Source organism: Gambusia affinis, linkage group LG19 (genome assembly GCF_019740435.1).
Source record: "Gambusia affinis linkage group LG19, SWU_Gaff_1.0, whole genome shotgun sequence".
Lineage (NCBI taxonomy): Eukaryota > Metazoa > Chordata > Actinopteri > Cyprinodontiformes > Poeciliidae > Gambusia > Gambusia affinis.
This window is the reverse complement of record NC_057886.1, coordinates 8,653,976-8,677,075: the sequence shown is the minus strand read 5'-3', so window position 1 is coordinate 8,677,075 and position 23,100 is coordinate 8,653,976. Positions and strand designations below refer to the sequence as shown.

Below are 23,100 nucleotides of genomic sequence, written 5' to 3'. Positions count from 1 at the left end.
CTTCATCCAACATATAATCACGTTCTCAGGTAGCAGCACTCGTACAAAGACTAATGCCCCTCTCTCCTACTGTTTCCCCCATTATTCTGCATCTCTATTTGTCTTGCCGTCTTCTTGTCGGTGAGTTGTTACGCAGATGTTAACTGTGTTTTTGTTCTGTAGCTTAGATACTGTGAACAACCGTCTGTTTATTTCATATTATCAGGGCTACTGCTTGCAGGGGGGCTTTGCAAATTATCTGCCAACTGTAGATAATTTGCAGTTGTGTTTGTACACTGTGTGTGTACGCGCTCCACGCGCACGCCTAGGCGCACGCATTCTCACACACTGATTGCTTGAATAAGTCATCAGAATTCTTGAGTGTTGTGTGCAACACCTAGATTTCTCCTGCTGGATCTAATAGCGAGTTATTTGGGCACCCATCTTGTTTTGACTGCAGGACCGAGTTTGAAAAAAAGCAGCGCGCTTTTGCTGTTTCCTGCGGTGTGACTTGGCTTTTTCCGAGAGAAGCAAAACGAGAACTCGGAGACTAATGAGATCACAAGCGGAGAGCACAGATAACAATGTCATAAAGGAAGAGCATTTAAAATCTTGTGGCCCATAACTTGAGTCCATAAATGTGATGGAAAAGGGCAATTTGTGTCAACTCGGACTCTTCAGTATTCCCCCTTTTGGTCTTAATTAAAATTTGTATTAGATGCAGTGATTTGTAACTCTAATGCCATTTATGGGCACAAAATATTCACTCTTTTATGACTACTTGGCTTATAATTCAGTTCAAAAGTAGATTAGTGCCAATAGGTACTAATCGATAACATGCTTAAAAAGTAAAACGAAAATTAAAAAATATACATTTTCTTGATTTATTTGCAAGCACTAGACTTTGTTTTTTTTATTAAAATGCTCATGTTTTCATCTTGTCAGCTGACATATCTGTCCTTTTCCCACTGTAAAAATTAACTTCATTGCGGGGCAGGGAATGGTACATCTATTCATACCAAAGTAGCACGTTTTAGTTTTGTCAATGCAATCAGAGGAAGAATATGTTAATCAAAAAGCTCACCACTCTTATCCACAAAATTGTATGTCCATGTCATTTTGCTGATTTTTTTTGTTTAACACAAAAACAGACAATTAACAGATAAAGATGGAATACTATTGCAAAAATGCTTTCTAAATACAGCATGGGCCAAATATTTCATACTATGGATTTTGTGTAATGTCTCACCGACTACATAACAAACAGGGTACAAAACTAAAACCTGATTGTTAAAGCATTACCTTTTTCCAGCCTGGAACTGGTCGTTGTTTGAGCGTTCACCACCTGGGTTAATGAAAGTACAGAGAGGAACTAGCCACCTCTCCTTAATCAGCTTTTTTAAACTTAACACTTCTTTAGAAGATTTATACTTTTTAGGCTTTAGGCAATGAAGTTTAAAAGTTTTATATAAGGTTTGGTGAGATTTATTGGAAATCTACGTAGCTCTACTTTGACCACCACTGTGGTGAAAACCTTTTCAACCTTAAGGTTAGAGTTTTTTTATTTATTTTTTCTAATCAAGCTTAATATTGCCTTTTTTCAATTTAGTAGATTTTCGAAGTAATATACATATAATACTTCGATGTTGGATTAGACTATTAAAACTTCTTTCTCTACTGCACTTGCAAAACATAATTATATCTTCTAGTCAAGACTTTTAGTCAACCTTGCATCCACCATGCATCAATGTGTTGCAGTTACACTGTTCTGAATCCCCACTAGAGCACATAGTTGATTTAATAACATTTGGGTCAGGCAACTGCTAAGACAGCTAATTGTACATCGGGGTCCTTAACGTGTGCTACTTGTGTAGAGTTCATTTCTTTCTTGATAGCAGCTCAGTAAACAAGGAACTTCGTATGCGTGACTGAAAATGTGAGTTTTATACTGTTTCATTTGATGTTGATATGGTTTCATAGTCATGTTAGGATGTAATTGTTATTACTTTGTTTACTGTAAGTTTGCAGTGTAATTTGTCATTGTTTCTGATAATAAGCTAAATTAGTGAGCTGAATGTCACATATAAGATGTAGACATATGTATAATTATGTTTGTTGTTGTGTTGCAGATACCATACTACTAGTTCTGTGATTAGGATGGAAATTCAAACCATCAATAAACTCTGCTAAATCAAGAGCTCTGCTTCCACGTCACCTCTTTAACCGGAGTCTCACTGTAGATGAGGAGCTAGCAAAACGGTCTCAATTTATTACATGGTCCTTGAGCAGATTCTAGTCACCGCAGTGAAGAATATGGACGAGCAGAGCAGATTAACAGAGCAGAGAAGGCTGAGGAGCCTGCCATCACATTTGTCGGACTATCATGTGACCCTACCGCCTACACTGAGACCTTCTACTATGGTTGACGAAATGCTGGCTGTGAGTAACACATCTCAGAGTGTCAACACATCACCACGACTGCAGTCTTTAGGTATGTACGCCGAGCCTACTACCAACATGGACCAGTCGGGTTCTGTGTTCGGGCCCTCATCAATGTTATCACAGCAGGATTTGCATTACATGGCAGGTAGAGGGGAGCATTTAGTCCAACCTGATGATTTAGCCTGTGAACTCAGCAGTAGATTACTTCTGACACCAAAGACTATATTAGATGTTGGAACTGACACCAGCAGTAATTCTGCATCAGAAGACGTTGAATCAGAAGGGAGTTCTGTTATCAGTGGTTCAGTGACTTCAGCTCAGTCGTTTCACGACTTATTACCTGTCAAAACAGCTTCATTAAAACAAGCTGAGTGTACGAGAAGACCTATATCTTCCCCGAACGTTACATATGTCAGTGGCCATGCAGCTGCTTCTCAGTCATCTATATATACTCTAACACAGGCTTTGCCGTCTACTATACCAACAACATCAATAACAGCTGCTTTGTCTGCACAACAAGCCATTGCACCAGTAAGTTATCAACGCATGATGCAACCCAAGTCAGTTTCAGGACCTGAAGCTCATACCTTTCCAACATCTCAGCCAACAACCTATGTACAGCCTCCAACAGGATACTGGCCTTCTCCAACATATGCATTCCAAGAGCAGCAGCAAAGCACTGTTCCAATGCATAATAAAAATCTTTATGCACAGTTAAGTACGCCATTTCCATATGTTCCAGCTGCATCGAGTCCCTCAATGTATCATCATGAAAGTATGGTTACATTACCCATACAACCTGGTAATTCACCAGTCCTCACACAATTAGGGCCTCCAAACTTAAATCAAACAATGTACCCGACGCATCCACAGCCTTATGGTGTAGCATCACAGCCAGGTCAACCACCTTCTGTCTTAGCTATGGGACAGCCTAATTATGGTGTCACCAACTATTCACATTATCAGCCTGTCCCAACATATCATCCTACTCAGGGCCCACATGTGACTCAGCCTGTTTCAGCACAAGCTCCATGGTCATACCCACCTACTGTTACAGGTGTTAGAGCAATTCAGCCTGATCTCGGGATAAGACCAACCGAACGACAAATTCCCTTCCCAGTTCCATCACAACCAGTCCCAGTTCCTAAGCTCCCTATATTAGAGCATGACAGCGAGAGGGAGTTTGCCGATTTAAAAATGGCTCTCGATCACCTGCTCCAGCCACATCCTGAACTTTCAGAGCATTACAAATATCGTGTGCTTATGGAGCAGTTAGTTTTGGATGAAGCACGGCTAATTGCCCAAGCATGTAGACATTATTCACAACCTTACACCATGGCAATGCAGGCGTTGCAACGACAGTACGGTCAGCCGCATCAGCTTGCCCAGGCAGAAATCGCTGCAATTCTGAATGCCCCCGATGTTAAGCCAGGTGACTTCAGAGCATTCCAAAGTTTTGCTCTTAATGTGGATCTACTGGTAGGGCTGCTAATTGCACTTGAGGGCCCATATGGGATGGAGTTGATGTCCACTGGACATGTTGACCGTCTACTGAGTAAGTTGCCAAGACAATACAGAGATAACTTTGTGGAGCATCTCCAAATAAGGGGTAGACTTCAAACAAGCAGTTTAAACCCCTACAATCTCAGGGATTTATCTGAATGGCTTAAAGTCAAAGCAGAAGCTCAGAGATTATCATCAAAGATGGCACAGCGACATCAAGCTGAAAGAATTCAGGTAAACAGGAGGGACAAATTAGTTTTGCCTAGGTCGAAAAGTCAGTCCATCGTCTACTACAGCAGTGAGAAAACTAAGATGGATGACAGAACACAGCAAAACAGTCACAATAGTGCCGTGGTGAAGAAACCCAAACGTTTGTGTTTATTCTGTAAGAGTACAGAACACTATTTGTCTCAATGTACCACTATTGCTACCTGTTCTGCTGACACCATAGAGAAGTGGATCTCAGATGGTAAAAGATGCAGAAAGTGTGGTCGCACCAGCCACGTAGCAGAACAATGTACATTGAAAAAGGTTTGTGGGGAATGTCAGAATATTCATCTGAAGGTTCTTCACATTATTTCCAAGCCAGAATCTGGAGTTTATTTTCTTACTCCCAGTCATGAAGCTACTGCTAGTCCCCTTAAGCAAGGTGGTAAAGTGTACTTGAAGGTTGTGCCAGTTGTGATCAGTTATGGGACAAAGACTTTACACACTCATGCAATCCTGGATGATGGAGCAGAGAGGACCATCATCCTCTCTGAAGCAACCTCTTACCTGGACCTCAAGGGAAGTCTGGAGTCCATGGCATTACGGACCATACGTCAGGACATCGCTCATGTGACTGGCTCATCTGTGGATTTCTATGTTTCCCCCGGAGAACAACCTCAAAGAAAACATTTAATCAAAGGAGCCTTTACAGCGCAGCAGTTAGCTCTAGCTGAGCAATCATATCCAACTGACATTTTGCAAAGGCGTTATCAGCATTTGCAAGGAATCCCCATCAAATCCTTCAAAAATGTATGTCCTCTGCTTCTTATTGGAGCGGATAACACTCACTTGATCATTGCTAAGGAGCCCGTGCTGATAAATCCGTCTGGTGGACCAATCGCAATTCTGACCGAGTTAGGGTGGGCTTTACAAGGTCCAGATGACTATATTCCAACTGAGTCACAGACAAAGGCGTGTTACTTTACAACACTGAGGCCGATGCCTGATGACGTTTATCAGCATGTGGAGCGTCTGTGGAAGATAGATATATTGCCTTATCGCAGTGAGAAACTGGCAGTGCGTTCACGTCAAGACGACGAAGCTATAGCCATTCTGGAATCTCACACAGTGAGAGTCAATGTAGCAGACAAGCTACGCTACGCTACTCCATTGCCAAGACGAAGGGATTCACCACTGCTACGTGCCTCTGCAGAAGCAGTAATGCCACTACTGCGAAGTACTGAGCGCCGTTTACTACGAGAGCCATGTAAAGCCCAGAGATATGAAGCTGAGATTAAGAAACTACTTGATGCTGGATATGTGGTGAAACTCCACCCTGATCAGGTGAACGAATCCCTTGAATCATGGTTCATACCCCATCATCTAGTTGAACACAATGGGAAGCAGAGACTGGTTTTCAACTGTTCCTTTAACTTTAATGGTTTATCGTTGAATGATCAGCTCCTCCCAGGTCCTACCCTTGGACCCACACTCATCGGTGTTCTCCTCCGCTTTAGGGAGTATTCGGTCGCAGTAAGTGGTGATATTCGAGCCATGTTTCACCAGGTCTGTCTTCTTCCCAAGGATCAGCCCCTGCTAAGGTTCATCTGGCGAAATCTTCAGAGGAGAAGGAACCAGATGTTTATCAGTGGAGAGTTTTGCCATTTGGAACCACAAGCAGTCCTTGTGCCACATTTGCGCTGCAGACCCATGTGAAAAACTCAGGAGAGGAAAATAAGGACATCTGGCAGTCTCTGAACCAAGCATTCTATGTAGATAACTGCCTTCAGAGCCTACCTACAATAGAATCTGCTAAGTTTTTAGTGGATAAAATGCGTCAAGTGCTAGCTGAAGGTGGATTTGATATCCGTCAGTGGGCCAGCAATAAACCAAACACTATTGCTCATTTACCACCAGAAGCCAAATCACAGAGCACAGAGCTATGGCTAATGGAGAAACCCACTAACTTTCAGGAAATGGCACTAGGCATGATTTGGAACTGGGGTACAGATACCCTCTGCTACAGACTGAGACCACTGGAGAAAACTGCCAACATTGAGGAACATCTATAAGGTGTTAGCGACTCAGTATGATCCATTGGGTCTGATCATTCCATTCACCACAAGAGCAAAGGTCATAGTGCGGAATTTGTGGGCAAAGAAAAGAGACTGGGACGATCCTAATCTGCCCCCTGATCTTCAGCAAGACTGGATTAGGTGGGAGAATGAACTTCCCCAGTTAGAGAATATCTCCATACCTAGGACCTATGCACCAGCAGAAAAGGCTGTTGAAGGTGTGGAATATATTCTACATATATTCTGTGATGCTTCTGAGCTAGCCTATGGCTCAGTAGCCTACTTTACAATGCAGGATGGAGATAAGACATGTGTGTCTTTTGTGATGGCGAGATCAAGGGTGGCTCCACGGCGTCAGTTATCCATCCCACGACTGGAGCTGTGTGGTGCATTGACGGAGCACAGCTTTCAGCCCTTATTCATCGTGAGCTCAATGTGCACATTTCAAACACATTTCTCTGGTCAGACTCTACAACAGTCCTGACCTGGCTCAAGAGTGACTCCTGTCGTTTCAAAGTGTTTGTCGGCACTAGAGTATCCGAGATTCAAGAACTCACTCCAAACCAGGAGTGGCGTTATGTTGACTCTGCAAGCAATCCTGCCGATGACATCAGTCGTGGAAAAACAATAACTGATCTCTTATCTCCAAGTCGATGGCTCAATGGCCCTGCCTTTCTGCAGAAACCTCCCGAGTATTGGCCCGTGGCACCAGCTTCAGATCTCCCAGAAGATGTAGAAGAGCTAAAGAAAGGTACCTCCTGTGAACCCATCCAGCAGTATTTGGTAACTCTAACTGCAGATGCTACACAGTATACAACATGGGTAGGACTACGGGAAGCCACACATCAGTCTCTCCATGGGGCTACCTCAGACCCAAATACATCAAGAGCCATGAGTATACATGATACTGAGCTCCATATTTTGAGAACCTGTCAGAGGGAAAGCTTCCCTGATGAAGTGAGAGCACTGAGATCTGGCAAACAAGTGACTTCAAGTAGTAGACTGAACTGTCTAGCACCAGAATGGGACAAGGATCTTGGTCTCATCCGGGTCGGTGGACGCCTTCGAAACCTGACTGGCTCAAGTTCCATGGAGGTTGACATACATCCAATTGTGCTGGATCCCTGTCATCCTGTGACAAAACTACTTATCAGTCACATCGATGAACGTCTGCTTCATCCTGGTCCGGAGAGGGTTTTCGCAGAACTCAGGCAGTATTGGATATTAAGAGGAAGACAAGCTGTCAAACGGCACCAAAGTACCTGTGTAGGATGCAAACGGTGGAGGGGACAACCCAGCACTCCCATTATGTCTGATTTACCACCAGCACGGCTTAGACTTTTGAAACCACCATTTTATTCTACTGGTGTTGATTGTTTCGGGCCTTATAATGTGAAAATTGGACGTCGCCATGAGAAACGTTGGGGGGTCATATTTAAGTGCCTCACAACACGTTGCATTCATCTGGATCTACTCAGTAGTCTGGACACTGACACCTTCCTCCTTGCTCTTAGACGATTCATTGCTCGACGGGGAACCCCTTCAGAAATATTATCTGATCAGGGAACTAACTTCCGAGGAGCTAATCGTGAGCTCAAAGAGGCGTTCCAGGCAATGGAGCCTGAAATACAGGCAAGCCTTGTATCTCAGCAAATTGAGTTCAAATTCAATCCACCAGCAGCACCACACTTTGGTGGGACATGGGAGAGAGAGATAAGATCGGTGAAGACAGCATTGCAAGTGGTTTTGGGAACCCAAGTTGTAACTGAAGAGGTTCTTCTTACTTTGCTATGTGAAGTGGAAGGCATTTTGAATGCCAAACCCCTTGGTTATGTAACTTCTGATATCAAGGACCCCGATCCTGTCACACCCCACATGCTCCTCATGGGGCGGCGGGATGCTTCTCTTCCCCAAGTGACCTACGCACCTGACTCGCTCACCAAACGGCGGTGGCGACATAGCCAGATGATGGCTGACCACTTTTGGAAACAGTTTATCAGACATTATCTACCTACTATGCAAATCCGTCATAAATGGACTCGGAGAACGGAAGATATAAGTCTGGATACCATCGTCATGATTGTTGACTCCCAACTACCTCGTGCACACTGGCCTATTGGCAAAGTCATCAAGCTACACCATAGTGCAGATGGGTTTGTTAGGTCAGTTGACATAAAGGTGAAAGGAAAAATTTATGTTCGACCTGTCACCAAGTTGGTCCGATTACCAGGGATACCTGATGATGATGATCCAGAGACAACATCTCCGGGCTGTGGGAATTCACCGGAGTAACATAACAGCTGGGACTGTTATGGGGGCGGCTGTTCTGAATCCCCACTAGAGCACATAGTTGATTTAATAACATTTGGGTCAGGCAACTGCTAAGACAGCTAATTGTACATCGGGGTCCTTAACGTGTGCTACTTGTGTAGAGTTCATTTCTTTCTTGATAGCAGCTCAGTAAACAAGGAACTTCGTATGCGTGACTGAAAATGTGAGTTTTATACTGTTTCATTTGATGTTGATATAGTTTCATAGTCATGTTAGGATGTAATTGTTATTACTTTGTTTACTGTAAGTTTGCAGTGTAATTTGTCATTGTTTCTGATAATAAGCTAAATTAGTGAGCTGAATGTCACATATAAGATGTAGACATATGTATAATTATGTTTGTTGTTGTGTTGCAGATACCATACTACTAGTTCTGTGATTAGGATGGAAATTCAAACCATCAATAAACTCTGCTAAATCAAGAGCTCTGCTTCCACGTCACCTCTTTAACCGGAGTCTCACTGTAGATGAGGAGCTAGCAAAACGGTCTCAATTTATTACATACACAAAGCCCCACAGGGTGCACTTTTCTCTCCCAGAGTCATGAGTCAGGTCCAGAGTGTATTTGCCGTTTGCACAACTGCTTCTGAAACAGGAAATCGCTCACAACTAAAGTTAGCTGCAGTAGGGGCAGCAAGAAAGGCAGGCGGACGTCGCTGGACTTGTTTAGGTGACGTCTCACCAAAAACAGAGCCTTCTTGAACTGCTCATTGTGCAAACTTAGATGCCGAGTTAAATAGATAAATAAAGGTCAGTGTTTCCCAGTTTTTTCGCCTGGCTCCTGTAATGCGGATGAGCAGATTACAGCTAATTCTAAGCCATTGTAACACTTAAATGGATTGCTGAAAATCGCTAAGAATCTTTTTCAATGCCTTTGAAAAAATACTTTTAATGTGCACTGATAAGATTTCTTTATATTTGGGGAAGCTGTGAAGATCACAGATTGTGGAATATGAAAGGAAGCGAAAGATGGTATGGAGTAAGACCAAGATTTTTGTGTTGCCTTGGGATAAGAGTGGCATTATTATATGACATCACTGTGAGGCCAAGTCCTCAGATTACATTAAAGACCTGCAGCATGATTAAATGTTTTTGTAAAATAGACTAAAATCCCCCAGTTAGTGATGAGCATACCCATTTTAGCTGATTGTATATCCTAATATTGGTCCAATTTAAACAAAGCTATGTTAAGTCTTTCTCTTCTGATTACAATCAAACTTCGTGTCATAACACTGTCATTATTTATTAGAATTGTTTTGAAGCTCTAGGACTGGTCTGCTCATTTATAGTGAATGGATAAACTTGAATAAAATTGAGAAAATTTAAATTGTTGCGTTGTGTTACTATGTAGAAAGTACTGTGTGTCCTAGACTAAATCTTGGCACTGAGTGTGTGTGCGTAAAGAAACAGACACTGATGAGTCATTTCCTCTGGAGCAGTCGGTGTGTTTTTTTGGAGCATCCATCCACATTTCTAGACTTGGAACCTGAATCTGTTTCAATCACTGAAATGTACTGATTGACTAGTTTGTCCTTGGAAAATAGAAAATAATTCATGCTTGTACTTTGCAGCATTTTCAGCCATGATCTGTCCTCCAGTTATATGGAGATGTGAGAAACAGATTTGAATTTAAGTAATCTTAAGGGAAGGAAGCATTGTAATTAAACTAATTCATATTATGTTGTTTATATCGCTTTATTTATGCAAAATTTGTAACATTTTGTGGAAAAAGAGTACTTCCTTCCTTATACGTACAACCAAAAAAGGAGTACGATTTTACTCATGTTTCTAAAAGATTACATGATCTTTAGCATTTGATACCAATGAAAGTCATGAATATGTCACTTATTGAAAAGAGACAAAACATCACCTGTTGTGGTCAACAGTTAGAGAAGTCTTATTTTAAAGAGCAGTTGGGGAGCCAGTATAACTACTTAAAAGAGCAATGACTATTTAAACAAAATATTCATCATCTCAAACCAAACCAACCTAAACATTTGCTACCAGTTTAAATGGATTCAATAGTGGGCATGAGTTTTTTTTTTTTTTTTTTTAAACACACATGTTGCCAAGATTTGGCCAAAATATCACGGCATTAAACTGTCAGCTTCACGTTCTTCAGCTAAATGTCACTCAAACAAATGACTCCACAGATGAGATGATACACAGTGTTAGTTGGACGAGACCAAAACCAGCTAAATGTTAACAAAATCTTAGCAGTCTTACAGCAGAACTCTTCAAAAAAATCACTTGATTGTACATGATGGACACTCATTGCATGTAGCTAATACAGAAGCTGTTACTTCCCAGAGGATGAAATAATATTCATAGTCTTTAGTACCATAGATTGTGATTATATTGACTGTAAGCTTGACCTTCAACAGTTCAAAAGTGTTGAGTATCCAAAGGACTAGAAAAGGCTTGCAGTTGCAACATCAGCAGAACTTAGCTTCAAATTTAAATATATGCATATGAGATAATCATTTCTCATTGCTGTTTGTGTCCCACTGTGTAGGTATGAGGATCTTGGTGACGCTGCTTCTGGACACCTTACCCATGCTGGGAAATGTGCTCCTTCTCTGCTTCTTTGTCTTTTTTATCTTCGGCATCGTGGGAGTCCAGCTGTGGGCCGGACTGCTGCGTAACCGCTGCTTCCTGGGAGAAGACATAATATCGTAAGCAATTTCTTTTTAAAATTTTTAGTAAATGCCTTTTTTTTTTCTCCCCTCCAGACTTTTAGACTGGCGGTAACCCGGAAGCTTGTAGGAAAAAGTTCCATGTTTTTTTTTCCAAATGCCATTTTGGTTTTTCTTGCGTTCGGACATAAAAAGCTGCTGATGTCGTATGCTCCAGTTTTTTATTTTTTTATTTTTTTGTTGTTTTCTTTCCTATCATTGGTACCTTTTTGTAAGCCTGATTATCTCCAACACTCCTTACAGTACATGTGAAAGAGCCTTTCAGATGAGATGCCTTATAAAGTTCCTTCCTAAGTTAGTGCTGCTTCTTCAACTTTTTCTACACTTGAGTATACTTTGAGTGTACTTTTTAACTTGAGTGTAAAACAAAGTACTCCATAATTCTGAAAGATAAGCAATAAATAAATCAGGGTTTCAAGTATTTGTACAAATAAGATGCTGAAAAGTGTATACTCCTCTTTTAAGGTAAAGGACATGGACAAGGTTGTGGGAATACTTAAAACAGGGTTATAACTCAATATAAATTCAGTTGCAAGGGCTGAATACAAAGGCAATACGTTTTAGTTTTTGGGGTAAAATTACTGTAGAAAAGAAAAAAGACATTTTCTTTCTCTTTAACAGTTATTTCCTATTTTGTATTGGTCTAGCGCCTAAAATCCCCCACATTACATTCACGTTTGTATCCTGGGAAAATTGTAAGGAAGTGTTTTTGAGCACCTGAAATTATTATAAACAATATGCATGAGAATAAGTAAGAATAGTTATAAAACAAAATAATTCTAACTATTCCAATATTTAACACTGAACATGCTGGAAGACCACAGAGACGCCCATTTCCTCTCTGTGATCTTATCTCGGATGTGGCATCGTTAGATGCAGCAGCCACTCTTTGCCCTCCTCAGTCCAGGGCCGCATGTAGACAAACAGGAATGCACACATTAGGCAGATAGAGAAGTTTAGCTGCTGATTTAGCCTTGGGGAGTAAAACTGAATCTAAGAGCAAAAAGTAAAAAAAAAAAAAAAGAAATAAAATGCTTTTGTATCAACAAACTCTGGAAGCATACAATGTCGCTTTGAGATAGTTCGACTAATTTTGTTTTTGATGTAATTGTACAAATTGTTCCAGAGTAAATGTGGCTGACTGTTGTTCTCTGTGCGAGGGACCAAAACACATCAGCTTAGTTCTGAGAAGAGCGGGCACGCAAACCTATCGCTGCTGAAATTTGAAATCACGTGCACGTGCTCTGTTATTAGAGTTTGTGAGACGTTTGTTTTTATCACAAGGCTTTTTATTCCTATCCCTGTAGTAAGACATAAGAACATAAGAGCAGTAAAATTTCATTCTCACATCCATGTGAGAATCCACTGAATCATTAAACTGAAGCAGCGAGATGGCTGTCAGCAGAGCTTTTGTGCATCTCTAATTGAAAATAGCTCGATACGCTAGATACGGTCGAACCAAGTCACTCATTTCATACCTGCTAATTTGCTCCAATCTCCAACAACAAGCGCTATTAAACAGGGGAGTGGGTGGAATGGAGAACGGGTCGCTTCATTGCTTATTGAGGCAAATAAACCGTATGGGCATCTTGAGCACGTTAAAAAGACATTATGTTCATTTAATAAGCAATAAAGCAGATGTCTGCTCCTCACTCCTGATCCAGAGAGTGTCTCATGTGAATGTAGGGAGACGGGAGGGAAGAGATGGATGGTGTAGATGTTGATCAAATCCTCAATTTGCATGGAGGGACCTTCATGTCAGCTTATTTCATGGTTCAATGTTAAAGTTTGACTGTAATATTTACTCAAGATTATCTTCAAAATCTCAGGTTAACACAGTAAATTGCATCACTTTAACTTTGTTAAATAATCTATGTTGAAGTCACTTTCAGCAAAATTGTCTTCTTTATCAGACAAACATCATCACTTTGTTTAAACTGCAAAAATAAAACATAGCAGAGATACAGATGGACATACTGATTGCTGCATGTCAAGCAAATTTAATGACAGCTATACAGTATGATGAAATTAGGTGCAATAATCATTTCTTTTTTGGTTTCAGAATTATAGGAAAAGTTTCTTTCATAAAGGTCAATTTAACCTTGAACACAAATAATGTAAGTCAATCAGATATTGCACGTTTGTGCAGTCGTAAGATTTGTATAGGAGACGAGAGCATTTTTTTTGTGATTTGTCAAAATCTACAAAAACAAATAAGCATATAGTTAAATACACAGATACAAAATCATTTTTAATGACTGTAAAATGAGAGTAGACTAATATACACGGCTTGGATTTATAGAAATTTACCAATCCAATAACAGGCTGTTTTTTTGTTGTTATTTTTTTTATTCTGTTCATGTTATGTTTAACTGATCTGAATCAATAGCACGCTGAAGTTTCCTGTTCAGTTGTAGATTTTAGTGCAGGGTTGGTTTAAACTGCTGGAGGCAGGATACGCTTTGAGATAAGAGGCCTGTGAAGTTTCCTAGCAATGCCTTTTTCTTCAGTTTCATTTTCTGTTCAACCACTGAAACAACCTCCTCTCCCCTGTGTCTCTGTGTTACAGTTTCATTTTGCCTTTAAATAAGACATTTCTTGCAATAGCTATGTCACATGTGAGTCACCTAAAAGAACTATTGCTTAAGTTTATTTTTTTAATTGTCAATTAACTTTCCAAGGATTCGGTGCTGTTCAGATGCTTTTGACATTTTTTTAACTATATAGTGTTGCATTTAGCTAGCTTCCATCATAATATTTATCTCTTCATATTTAATATCACTATCCATCTCCTACAACATTTTTAATGTCAAATCTACAGTCTGAAACTCTAGACTGAGTTTTAAAACAAGATTTTTCATAAAGCTAAACTTGATCCACATAGATGTACTTAAGCCTGAACAATACCTTGGACGAGAGACATCTACTGAAATTGATGACAGCAACAAAGCAGTATGTCATTATGACATTACCAATAAATCCAGTGTTTTTGTCAACATCTGTAATCTGAAGACTGCATTTTAAAGTTTTGCAATCACTTTTTTTTTTTTTTTTTTTTGTCTGTGCTAAACCAGACTTTACAACCAGTCCATTCATCCTTACTACATGTCTGAGGACGGTGAAGACAGCCCGTTCATCTGCTCAGCTCCCCGAGAGAACGGGATGCTGCGCTGCCGTGACGTGCCGCCCTTCACCCAGGGAGGAGAGGATTGCTCACGTCCTGCTCCCCACCAAAGTTCTGTTCTGATTGGTTCACCACCTGGAGTGGGCGGGTCGAGCAATAGCAGCTGTGTTAACTGGAACCAGTATTACAACGTCTGCCGCCCCGGGGACCTCAACCCCCACAAGGGAGCAGTTAACTTTGACAACATTGGCTACGCTTGGATAGCCATATTCCAGGTGAGATGAAGCACTAATTTAATGTTCAGAAACATATTGCTACTCTGGATATCCTATTGGATTGTGGATGGAAAATGTTTATTTTCTCTCTCACTACTTTTTCCTTCCTTGGAGATCATGGCAGGCTTTTCCTTATTGCAGTCTGTAAGCTTACACTTTCTGTACTGCCGCGATTCGTATTCCATCAGTTGTTGTGAATTTGCCCGAGTCACAGTGATGGATGTGGCTTTGCTTCTAATGTGCTTTGACTTGCAGCTTACTTTCTCAAAGAGTGTTATCTTCAAATTACTCCAAACACAAGTTCTCAACACTCCCATGCCCAGACCTATTAATCCATCTCAACACTTTCCTCTGGGTTTTCAGCTCATGAGGGTTAAGACAGCATTTTGCCATTTGAATTTTTTTTTTCTATGGTGGCATGCTTTAGTAAACACAATTTTTGAGTCTTAGGTGAGATTATTTTCTTTTGCTAAGCATATGATTGTGTCTGCTTCTGAACACACCAGTTTGCTTGCACTATTTATATGGTTGCGATTCTTCTTCTTTTTTTTTTTTTTCTTTTTCAAAGCAGTAAGGCATTTCATGAGAAATTTGCAGCAGGATGAGAAAAAAGGCAAAGACAGAGGTTGTTTTTACTGGTTGTACCTAACTGACTGGAGTGGTTTCTGAGTCATGTTGTGACTTCTTGCTCCTCCCTTCTCATTATCATTATGCTTATACTCCACCGCTGTGGTAAAAGAAGCATGACAATAAATGTGCATTTCATCAACAGCCTGAAAACCTGTTTCCCCCTTCCGTCTCCTAGCAACTACGCTATGCACAATGTGGAGCTGTGTGTGCTTCACCATAACGACAAGCCCCTTTAAGTTTCAGACTGTCATATTAGGGAATTATTGGGTTCCCTTTTTTTTTCACAGAATATCTCTCTAAGTTCCTGGATGAGATCATCCATGTTTTGGCAGAAAAGTTTCTGTTGCGTACATGCATATGTAAAGCTTTTGTTGTTGTTTTGCTCTGGTAATCATTGACGTACCTTACATTTTATTTGTTGGAAATAGTCTTATAGCTTTAACACAAAAATTGATGTAAGAAGGAGTTTGATATTGTTTAATCTTATGTCCTTATGATTATTTAGCTTGTTACATAAATTCTTTCCGACCAGTTTCATGTGCATGTGTGAATGGCCTGTTGTGTAGATCTGTTCTCATGGATATAATCTGCCTTGTATTAATGTCCTTGGTCTTGCTTTTCCACATTCAGTCACTTAAATTGTGATGTACAACTCATCTTTTGATCTTAACACCAAAGAGAATTATTGGACTTTGTGATTGCAGTGAGCCATCCTGTCATGCCTTTTTTTATATGTCTAAGATACAGCGTGTATTCTGAACTTGTCTGAGGTATTTCATGGTTTCCCAGCAGTTCACTTCTAACACTAAAACACTGCCTGTGTCTGTGGGAACTCATAACTGTTCTCATGAGAATAAAGGACTCCTTTTGGATCTCATTAACGCTCGTAAAATATAACATGAAATGTTTCAAAATATCAAGATTCCTTGCAATCAAGTGAACAATGCGGGCACACCTAGACTGAAAATCTGTAAAGAGCATATTTTAAAGTAAAAGAATAGTAGCGTGAAAACTGATTAACTCATAACAATGTTTCAGTTCTTTGAATTATAGTTGGGAGTCACATTTGTTAATAGAGCAAGAAAAAGAGTCAAATTAAAGAAAACTATTGGAAAATGAAATTGGTGAATGATGCAAACCTAGCCAAGGTAGATGAAGAAAATCTAGATGAGCAGGAGTGTTTTAGGCATATGCATCAGAGGTTTTCCTGGATTACAAAAAAAAAGAATTGTTTCAGCCGTGCCATACAAATTCACAAGTTCACTGTTAACAAAAGCTAATTCACAGAGGCTAAAACTAAAGCAATTCATGTTCAGAGTTCACCACCACATTTTGATCCAGATCCAGTTCAAAGTGTTTATTTTTTTAAATTTTAGGACATTTCTCTATATTTTATGAAAGAAAGATTAAAACAACTATAACTCATGACGTCCGTCGCCAATTTGTAAGCTCATCTCTATGCTTGAACTTTATTTCAGCGATACCATCACTCTGACTGTATGTTCAGGGTCGTTGTCCTACATTAGGATTGACCTCTGCCTCACTCTAAAACCTTTTGCAGCTTCTAACAGGTTTTCCTCCACCACTGTGGTGTACTTGGCTCCATGCAACTGTGCATCAAGTCAACCATCTGTCCTGTCTGTGTTAAAGAAACACATTCCCACAGCGCCAACATTTTTCTCCCCAACTGTGTTTTTCAGGGTGATTTGTACTTTTATTTTTTCAGCCACAGAGTGTTTGCATCGAAGCAGAACAGTTTTTGCACCCCTTCCAGAGTTACCACTGGCCTCTTGGCTGCTTCTTTGAGTACTAGTCTCCTGGGTTGGCTGAGTTTTGGTACGTAATGCTTCAGATGTTGGAAAATGAGTCAGAAAACCTCTTAATGACTCAAGAGCTGTCCAATAAAAATGTATTTATTTTATTTGCAAAGTTACTATAATATGTAGCTTAACCACTGCTGTTTACAGGTCAAATTTTCCAGCTCAATGGCTTGTCTGGACGTTTTCTTGAACCCCGGCATGTTTAATACTCAATAATATGCAGAATGTCCACATCTATTTCTATGTGTTTCTGTAAGTAAAACACACCATTAAATTCTAAGTTGCAGGTGTGTATTACTAAAATATTAGCATTTTTTTCTGTTTAAATAAATGTTTGCTGCCTGCACTTTTGCCTGCATAAAACTCACATTTACTAGATCTCATATGGTGCTGGTGCAAAATCTCTTATTTATGCGCAGCTTTCCAAATACCTGCTTTTTGACGTGTGTTTTTGTGTTACACTTGCATGCTGCACTCATGCCTTTGTTGTGCATGTTCTTGCTGTGCTTGGTGTAAGGTTTTATGCCGACCTATGGTGTTGATGGGGAGGTGCGAGCGTGTTTTTAGTTCAGCAGAGCTGACTCAGTGCTTTCAAGTATCAACATCTCAGCCCCTCATTAGCATACAAGCTTCCAGTCTCCTGGCACAAACATGCACACACTTAAAAGATTTTTGGAGGACTTTCGAGCTTGTTTAGGTTTCGTGTCTGTTGGAAATGTTTTTTCCTGGTTATTATATTGTTGCCACAAATTTCTTCTCTCTGTCTTCTTGTTGTTATCAGGTCATCACACTGGAAGGATGGGTGGACATCATGTATTATGTCATGGATGCCCACTCCTTCTACAATTTTATATATTTTATACTGCTCATTATTGTAAGTACCACCTTTATTTTTTATGTTTGATCAATATCCAAATGTATTTATACAACACAGAAATAGAACAGTAGATTGCTTAATAAGTTAGACTCAGTTTCAGTTTGTTCCGCAAGCAGAATTGTTATCCTTAATGCTGCCGTTATACACGTTAAAAGAGCAAATTGCTGTTTATAGTGATAACAATTAGATGAAAACCCAGAGATTTGATTTAACTGATTGGAAACAGTACAAACATTAGGCAATATTCTATGCAAGTCATAAAAATAATCTTCACACTTCAGGTCTGAAGGTTTTGTATACATTTCAGGGACATGATTTTGAAGACAAAACAAGACATCGAATGATTATTAAACCCACTTTCAATCAGGAGCTGAACAGTTCTACAGGATTGCTGCTATATATGAAAATATGAACATTTTAATTCATTATCAATCTTTATTACTCTACACTGGGCTAGTATAATAAGGTTAAGTAGATTCTACCTGTCAATTAGTGAACTCACTCAAATGAACTTCAGCTCCTTTCAGATTAATGCAATTTAGGTTAATTCGCTTAATTTAATTTCAACTTTATTAAAATAGTTTAAATATAATTCAGCTCAGCTCAATGTAATTCAACTATTGTTGGCTCAATTGAGTTGAATTCAATTCAGTTTGGTTTAGTTCAGTTTAGCTCATCAATATTTTGCTCAATTTAATAAACTCAAACTACTTTCGGTTCACCTCAGCTACAAACTGAGTTACAGTTTATTTAATTCATTCAGCTGAACTTGATTAAACTCAGTTTAGTTCAGCTGAACTCAACTTAATTTAGTTAATTTCAGTAAACACACCTACTTAAGCAAAGTTGAATTAAATAAAACTAAAATCACTTAGCCAGTTAATTGAGCTTATTTTATTTCTCTAGTAAATTTCAATTCAAATTAGTTGCCCTCAGTTTAGACATCCTAAATTTAAAACTTAGGACATTTTATTTTAAAAAATAAATAAATAAAAAATTCCAACTTTAATTTAAGCAAATGTCACTCAACAAATGATTTATTTCCAAATACTAAAACATTCCGCCACATTCACTGAAAGGTGTTTAGGGTCACTAACTTGCACCTCCAGTTGTTGAGGTTATTCAGGAAAAACCCTCAGTTTGTACTAATTCTTAACAACTCTTGTGGCCGTGAAAACCAAATAAAATACAACAGAATGTCTTCAGCTGCAACATTGTATGAGTCTTGAAAGTATTGATTTTGGCATAATAGCCTCTTTTTATGAATTGCTGTTTTTCTGTACCTGAAGTTGTAGAGTAATGTCAGTGGAGAAAGTGACACCTTTGTGTTGGAGCTATTAGTTCATTCCTGTGATCTTTCTGGTGTTTCCAGGTTATTACAGTCTAAAGAAGCTCTGGTCTATTTCGAACTGAAATTGTATTATCCTTACATCCTATAATGTCACAGAGAAAAAAAAAAGGTGAGGGGTTTGATTTATCTTTTAAAAGGCAAGGCACCTTCTGAAGACAGCTCCACTTTTAACTTGCATTAGGTAGGTTATTCCAGGTTCTCTAAAGCAGATATAAAATCCAAAATCACTAATCTCTTTTCCGTTTCTACAAAAGTGAGCATCTTCTTTTTGTACTTTTCCCCTTTTAGAGCACTGATCATCTATCTTCATTTTTTATCTGTCATCTGCATCTTTCTCCACAAACCATCAAATGTTCTTTCTTGCAATATCAATCACCTTCTTAGCCGTACTCTAATTTGGTTGTCACAGAGAAGTATATTCATGCTAATGTTTCCATAATCTCTCAATTTGTTGAGACTTATTCATTCTTGTCTCTTCCACCTGTCTTCCTGTCTGCCTTGCAAAAGTATGGATACACTATTTGTTAGAGATTTGTTATGAAGTGGATGGAAAAGGGTTCAGAGTTCCCAAGCAAAATTAATGAAATAAATCTGGAAGAGACTAACATGGAGTGAATACAAGTTTATGCCATGCTTTACAGATGTTTCCTTGTTTGTAATTGAAAAGCATAAAACATTTTTCTTTGACTTCACAATTAGGAACTGTTTTGGTTTTGTTGACCACCTAAAATTCCAATAGGATACACTAAGGTTGGTGGTTGTGCTGTTGCAAAATATGAAAACATTCAGGATGTGTAAATACTTTGCAAGGCACTTTAATTGAACTCTCGCGTTTTTGACCCTTCTTCAAAATGCATTTTCACCAGCTGCTGCGCTGTCACATAAGGATGCAAATATATTTCATTATAATCTTGCTGTTTTAATTTAAAGCATAGCACAGCTTCTGTTGGCTTTTATAAACCTGTCTTTTTAGTCTTTCTGTAGGTGAAAATGAGTGAGATCAGCACAGACAGACCATCAGAGAAGTTTGATTCCACTTTCCTTTCTTCAGCTGCACACCAATCTAGTTTCTGTACACACTGCCAAATTATTGGTACTCTGCCGTGTGCATTCTCATAATACTAGTCCTAAAAGAACATTTGCTTCTTTCTTCTGATCCACTTTACATTTTGTCATAACCACTTCCAAAGCAAACTCTGCATCTGCAGTGGCTTCCTTGCCATGAAACCAACTAGCTGCCTTTTCCTTTTGAAAGGGAGCAGGTAAACCTGCTTCCCAGCATAACTGCCTCTATTAAAACTAGCTGGCTTTTCGCTATGTGTAATTTCCTGTGATCATTGTCTTTTGAGAATTTTTCAAACCTTAAAGCCTAGACTATATTTTATACTAAGCACCCTTCCAGCTTACCCTTTGATATATAAAGTGTTTATTATGCTCTGCAAATAAATATGTAGTGTAGAGGGGGAAAGGGGCAAAAGACCTCTGCAAGAAGAACTTACAGCCCACCAATTAAGAAGAGCTACATAATGGGAGAAAAATCAATGTCAGACAAACAATAAGAAATTGACTTTGGGTTGTTTCTGATAAGTTACACCCTATTTTTCCTAGAATGATTTTGGCTTTAAAACTCTCCCAAGAATGGAGCTTTTGTCCAGCATTGTTCTTCATGTTGAATTATGAACACTGACCATATCTCAGTCAAGAGATCTGCAGTGCTTAAATATTCTGGTTTGTTTTGCCACCATTTGTATGAGCTGCTGATGCTTTCAGTTGGTCAGCTTATCCTATGAATGTTTGCTATTGTTCCCTTTGATCTCCATTTGTGAAAAGATAGCTCTCACTGTGATGTGATGGGAGTTGAAAGTCATTAAATATCTTTGTAACCTTCTCCACCTCCGCGCTTGAGAGTTAATTTGTTTCACGTCTGTACTTTCTGGGATATTTTAGCCTACTTAAATGTTGTCATTTTAACATTCAGTTGAGATCTAGTAGCAATCAGACCTGGATTTAGCTGGTGAACTCTCCAAAAATTGTGGTTAATCACAGATAATTTATCATTTAGCAAGGTGAGGGGAGGGAAAACTACTTTTCCAATGTAAGTACTTTCTTAAATGAAATCGTCATGTTTTGTGATGTTTTCAAAAATGCTTCTTTGAAATGCTTTCTGCATTTACATACGTTGTCTTTGTCTGATTTTGAAAGTTATTGGATGACCTGCTGCACACAAGTGTGACCAAACAGCAAAATCAGATGGTATCTGTGAGGGTGAAAAATGTTTTTGATTGCTGTGTATGTGCAGTTTTAACTTTGAATTTAATTTCAATATACTAGTAAACGTGATTTTCACTATGTTGCTTTTCAACAACTAATCAAAATCACAACAATTTCTTAGATGAGAAATCAATCTTCAAAGTCTTTGATTGATTTTTGTATTCTAGCTACTTTCAAGTTGTGTTTATCAATTAATCAATCAATTTCTATGTGTGGTTTATGTTGTTTCTGAGTTGAAAATGACAACACACCGAGGCTTGCATCGTCCCACATCTCCTTTTAACTTTCTCCGACCAGGTGGGCTCTTTCTTCATGATCAATTTGTGCCTCGTGGTCATCGCCACCCAGTTTTCTGAGACAAAGCAAAGAGAAAACGCCCTGATGAGGGAGCAGCGTGCTCGCTACATGTCGAATGACTCAACTCTGGCCAGCTACAGTGAGCCAGGCTCGTGCTATGAGGAGATGCTGCGATATATTAGTCATCTATACAGGAAGTTCAGGCGCAGGCTGCAGAGAATGTACTATGGATGGCACAGGTATGGTGTAGGCTGCGGTCTGCTGTGACTTATTCTTTCTGTTTCTAAATGAAATTTATTTGAGTCATGAAGTAGAAGTTTTCCCACCAACATACTAGTAAATGTGATTTTGTTCAAATAACTGGTTGGATTTACAAAGCCAGAGAACTACCTTGATGCTACTGTACATTGTCATAGAAACAGGGAGCTAACAACTTTTTAGCTAGGCTCCATGATCTAACCTCCAGTTCTAGTAAAACTTTTTCTATCTTCAGGCTTGATTAAGAGTTGTCGCCAAAAACACATGCAAGCTCAGGCCAAAGTTTAGTACTGCTTTTAGTTTTACTTAAATATATTGTAAATAAATTCAAGCCTTCATTCATTAACGGGTGGAAGCTTCTTTCACCACGATCGGTAATATATATATTTTTTCTCTTCTGATCAGCAAACGACGCAAAAAGGTGAACCCTAACGGCAGTGGGATTGGCAGCAACAGTGGTGGAAATGGACATGGCCAAGGCTCCAGCAGGGGGTCGGGACCTGGCACTGCACTGTGGCTGAGGCCAATTCATAACCTCCTGCAGCACCATCAGCACCAACACTGTCACCTCAGCAACGGAGGGCAGCACACAGTGAACGCTACAATTGCTGAGCACATGGACCAGGAGGGCCACGCTGAAGGAGTGGAAGTGCTGGAGATGAAGACCCTTTCTGTTCCGAGGGGAAGTACAAACGGAAGCGGCGGCGAGAATCCTGCCGTCGTCTCTCAGGGAATGGGAGCACTGCTCGGGCGACTGAATGGGGGCATGAATTATCCCACCATTCTGCCGTCTTTTGTGTGCAGCTACAGCAGCAAAACACCACCTCCCCACTCGAAGCAGTGCGGGCGCAGTCCGGAGCAACACCCATTGAACCACCCAGCGTCTGAGCACACAGAGCCGTCGAACAAGCTTTACCAGCTCATGGGGCAGCACAGTAAGAAAGGAAAAACACACAATATAGAC

General features: G+C 39.7%; 1 protein-coding gene across 4 annotated transcripts in view; it reads left to right on the top strand.

Moving 5' to 3' along the window:
- The window catches only part of LOC122822297 (voltage-dependent T-type calcium channel subunit alpha-1H-like), a 141,285-nt gene that overhangs the window by 69,983 nt on the left and 48,202 nt on the right, over positions 1 to 23,100 (top strand). For all 4 annotated transcript variants that reach the window (XM_044100856.1, XM_044100855.1, XM_044100857.1 and 1 more), the window contains 5 exons: positions 11,053 to 11,212; positions 14,308 to 14,632; positions 17,864 to 17,956; positions 21,879 to 22,117; positions 22,542 to 23,071. In XM_044100856.1, the coding sequence (XP_043956791.1) occupies positions 11,053 to 11,212; positions 14,308 to 14,632; positions 17,864 to 17,956; positions 21,879 to 22,117; positions 22,542 to 23,071 (1,347 nt within the window). The remainder of the gene's footprint in view (positions 1 to 11,052; positions 11,213 to 14,307; positions 14,633 to 17,863; positions 17,957 to 21,878; positions 22,118 to 22,541; positions 23,072 to 23,100) is intronic.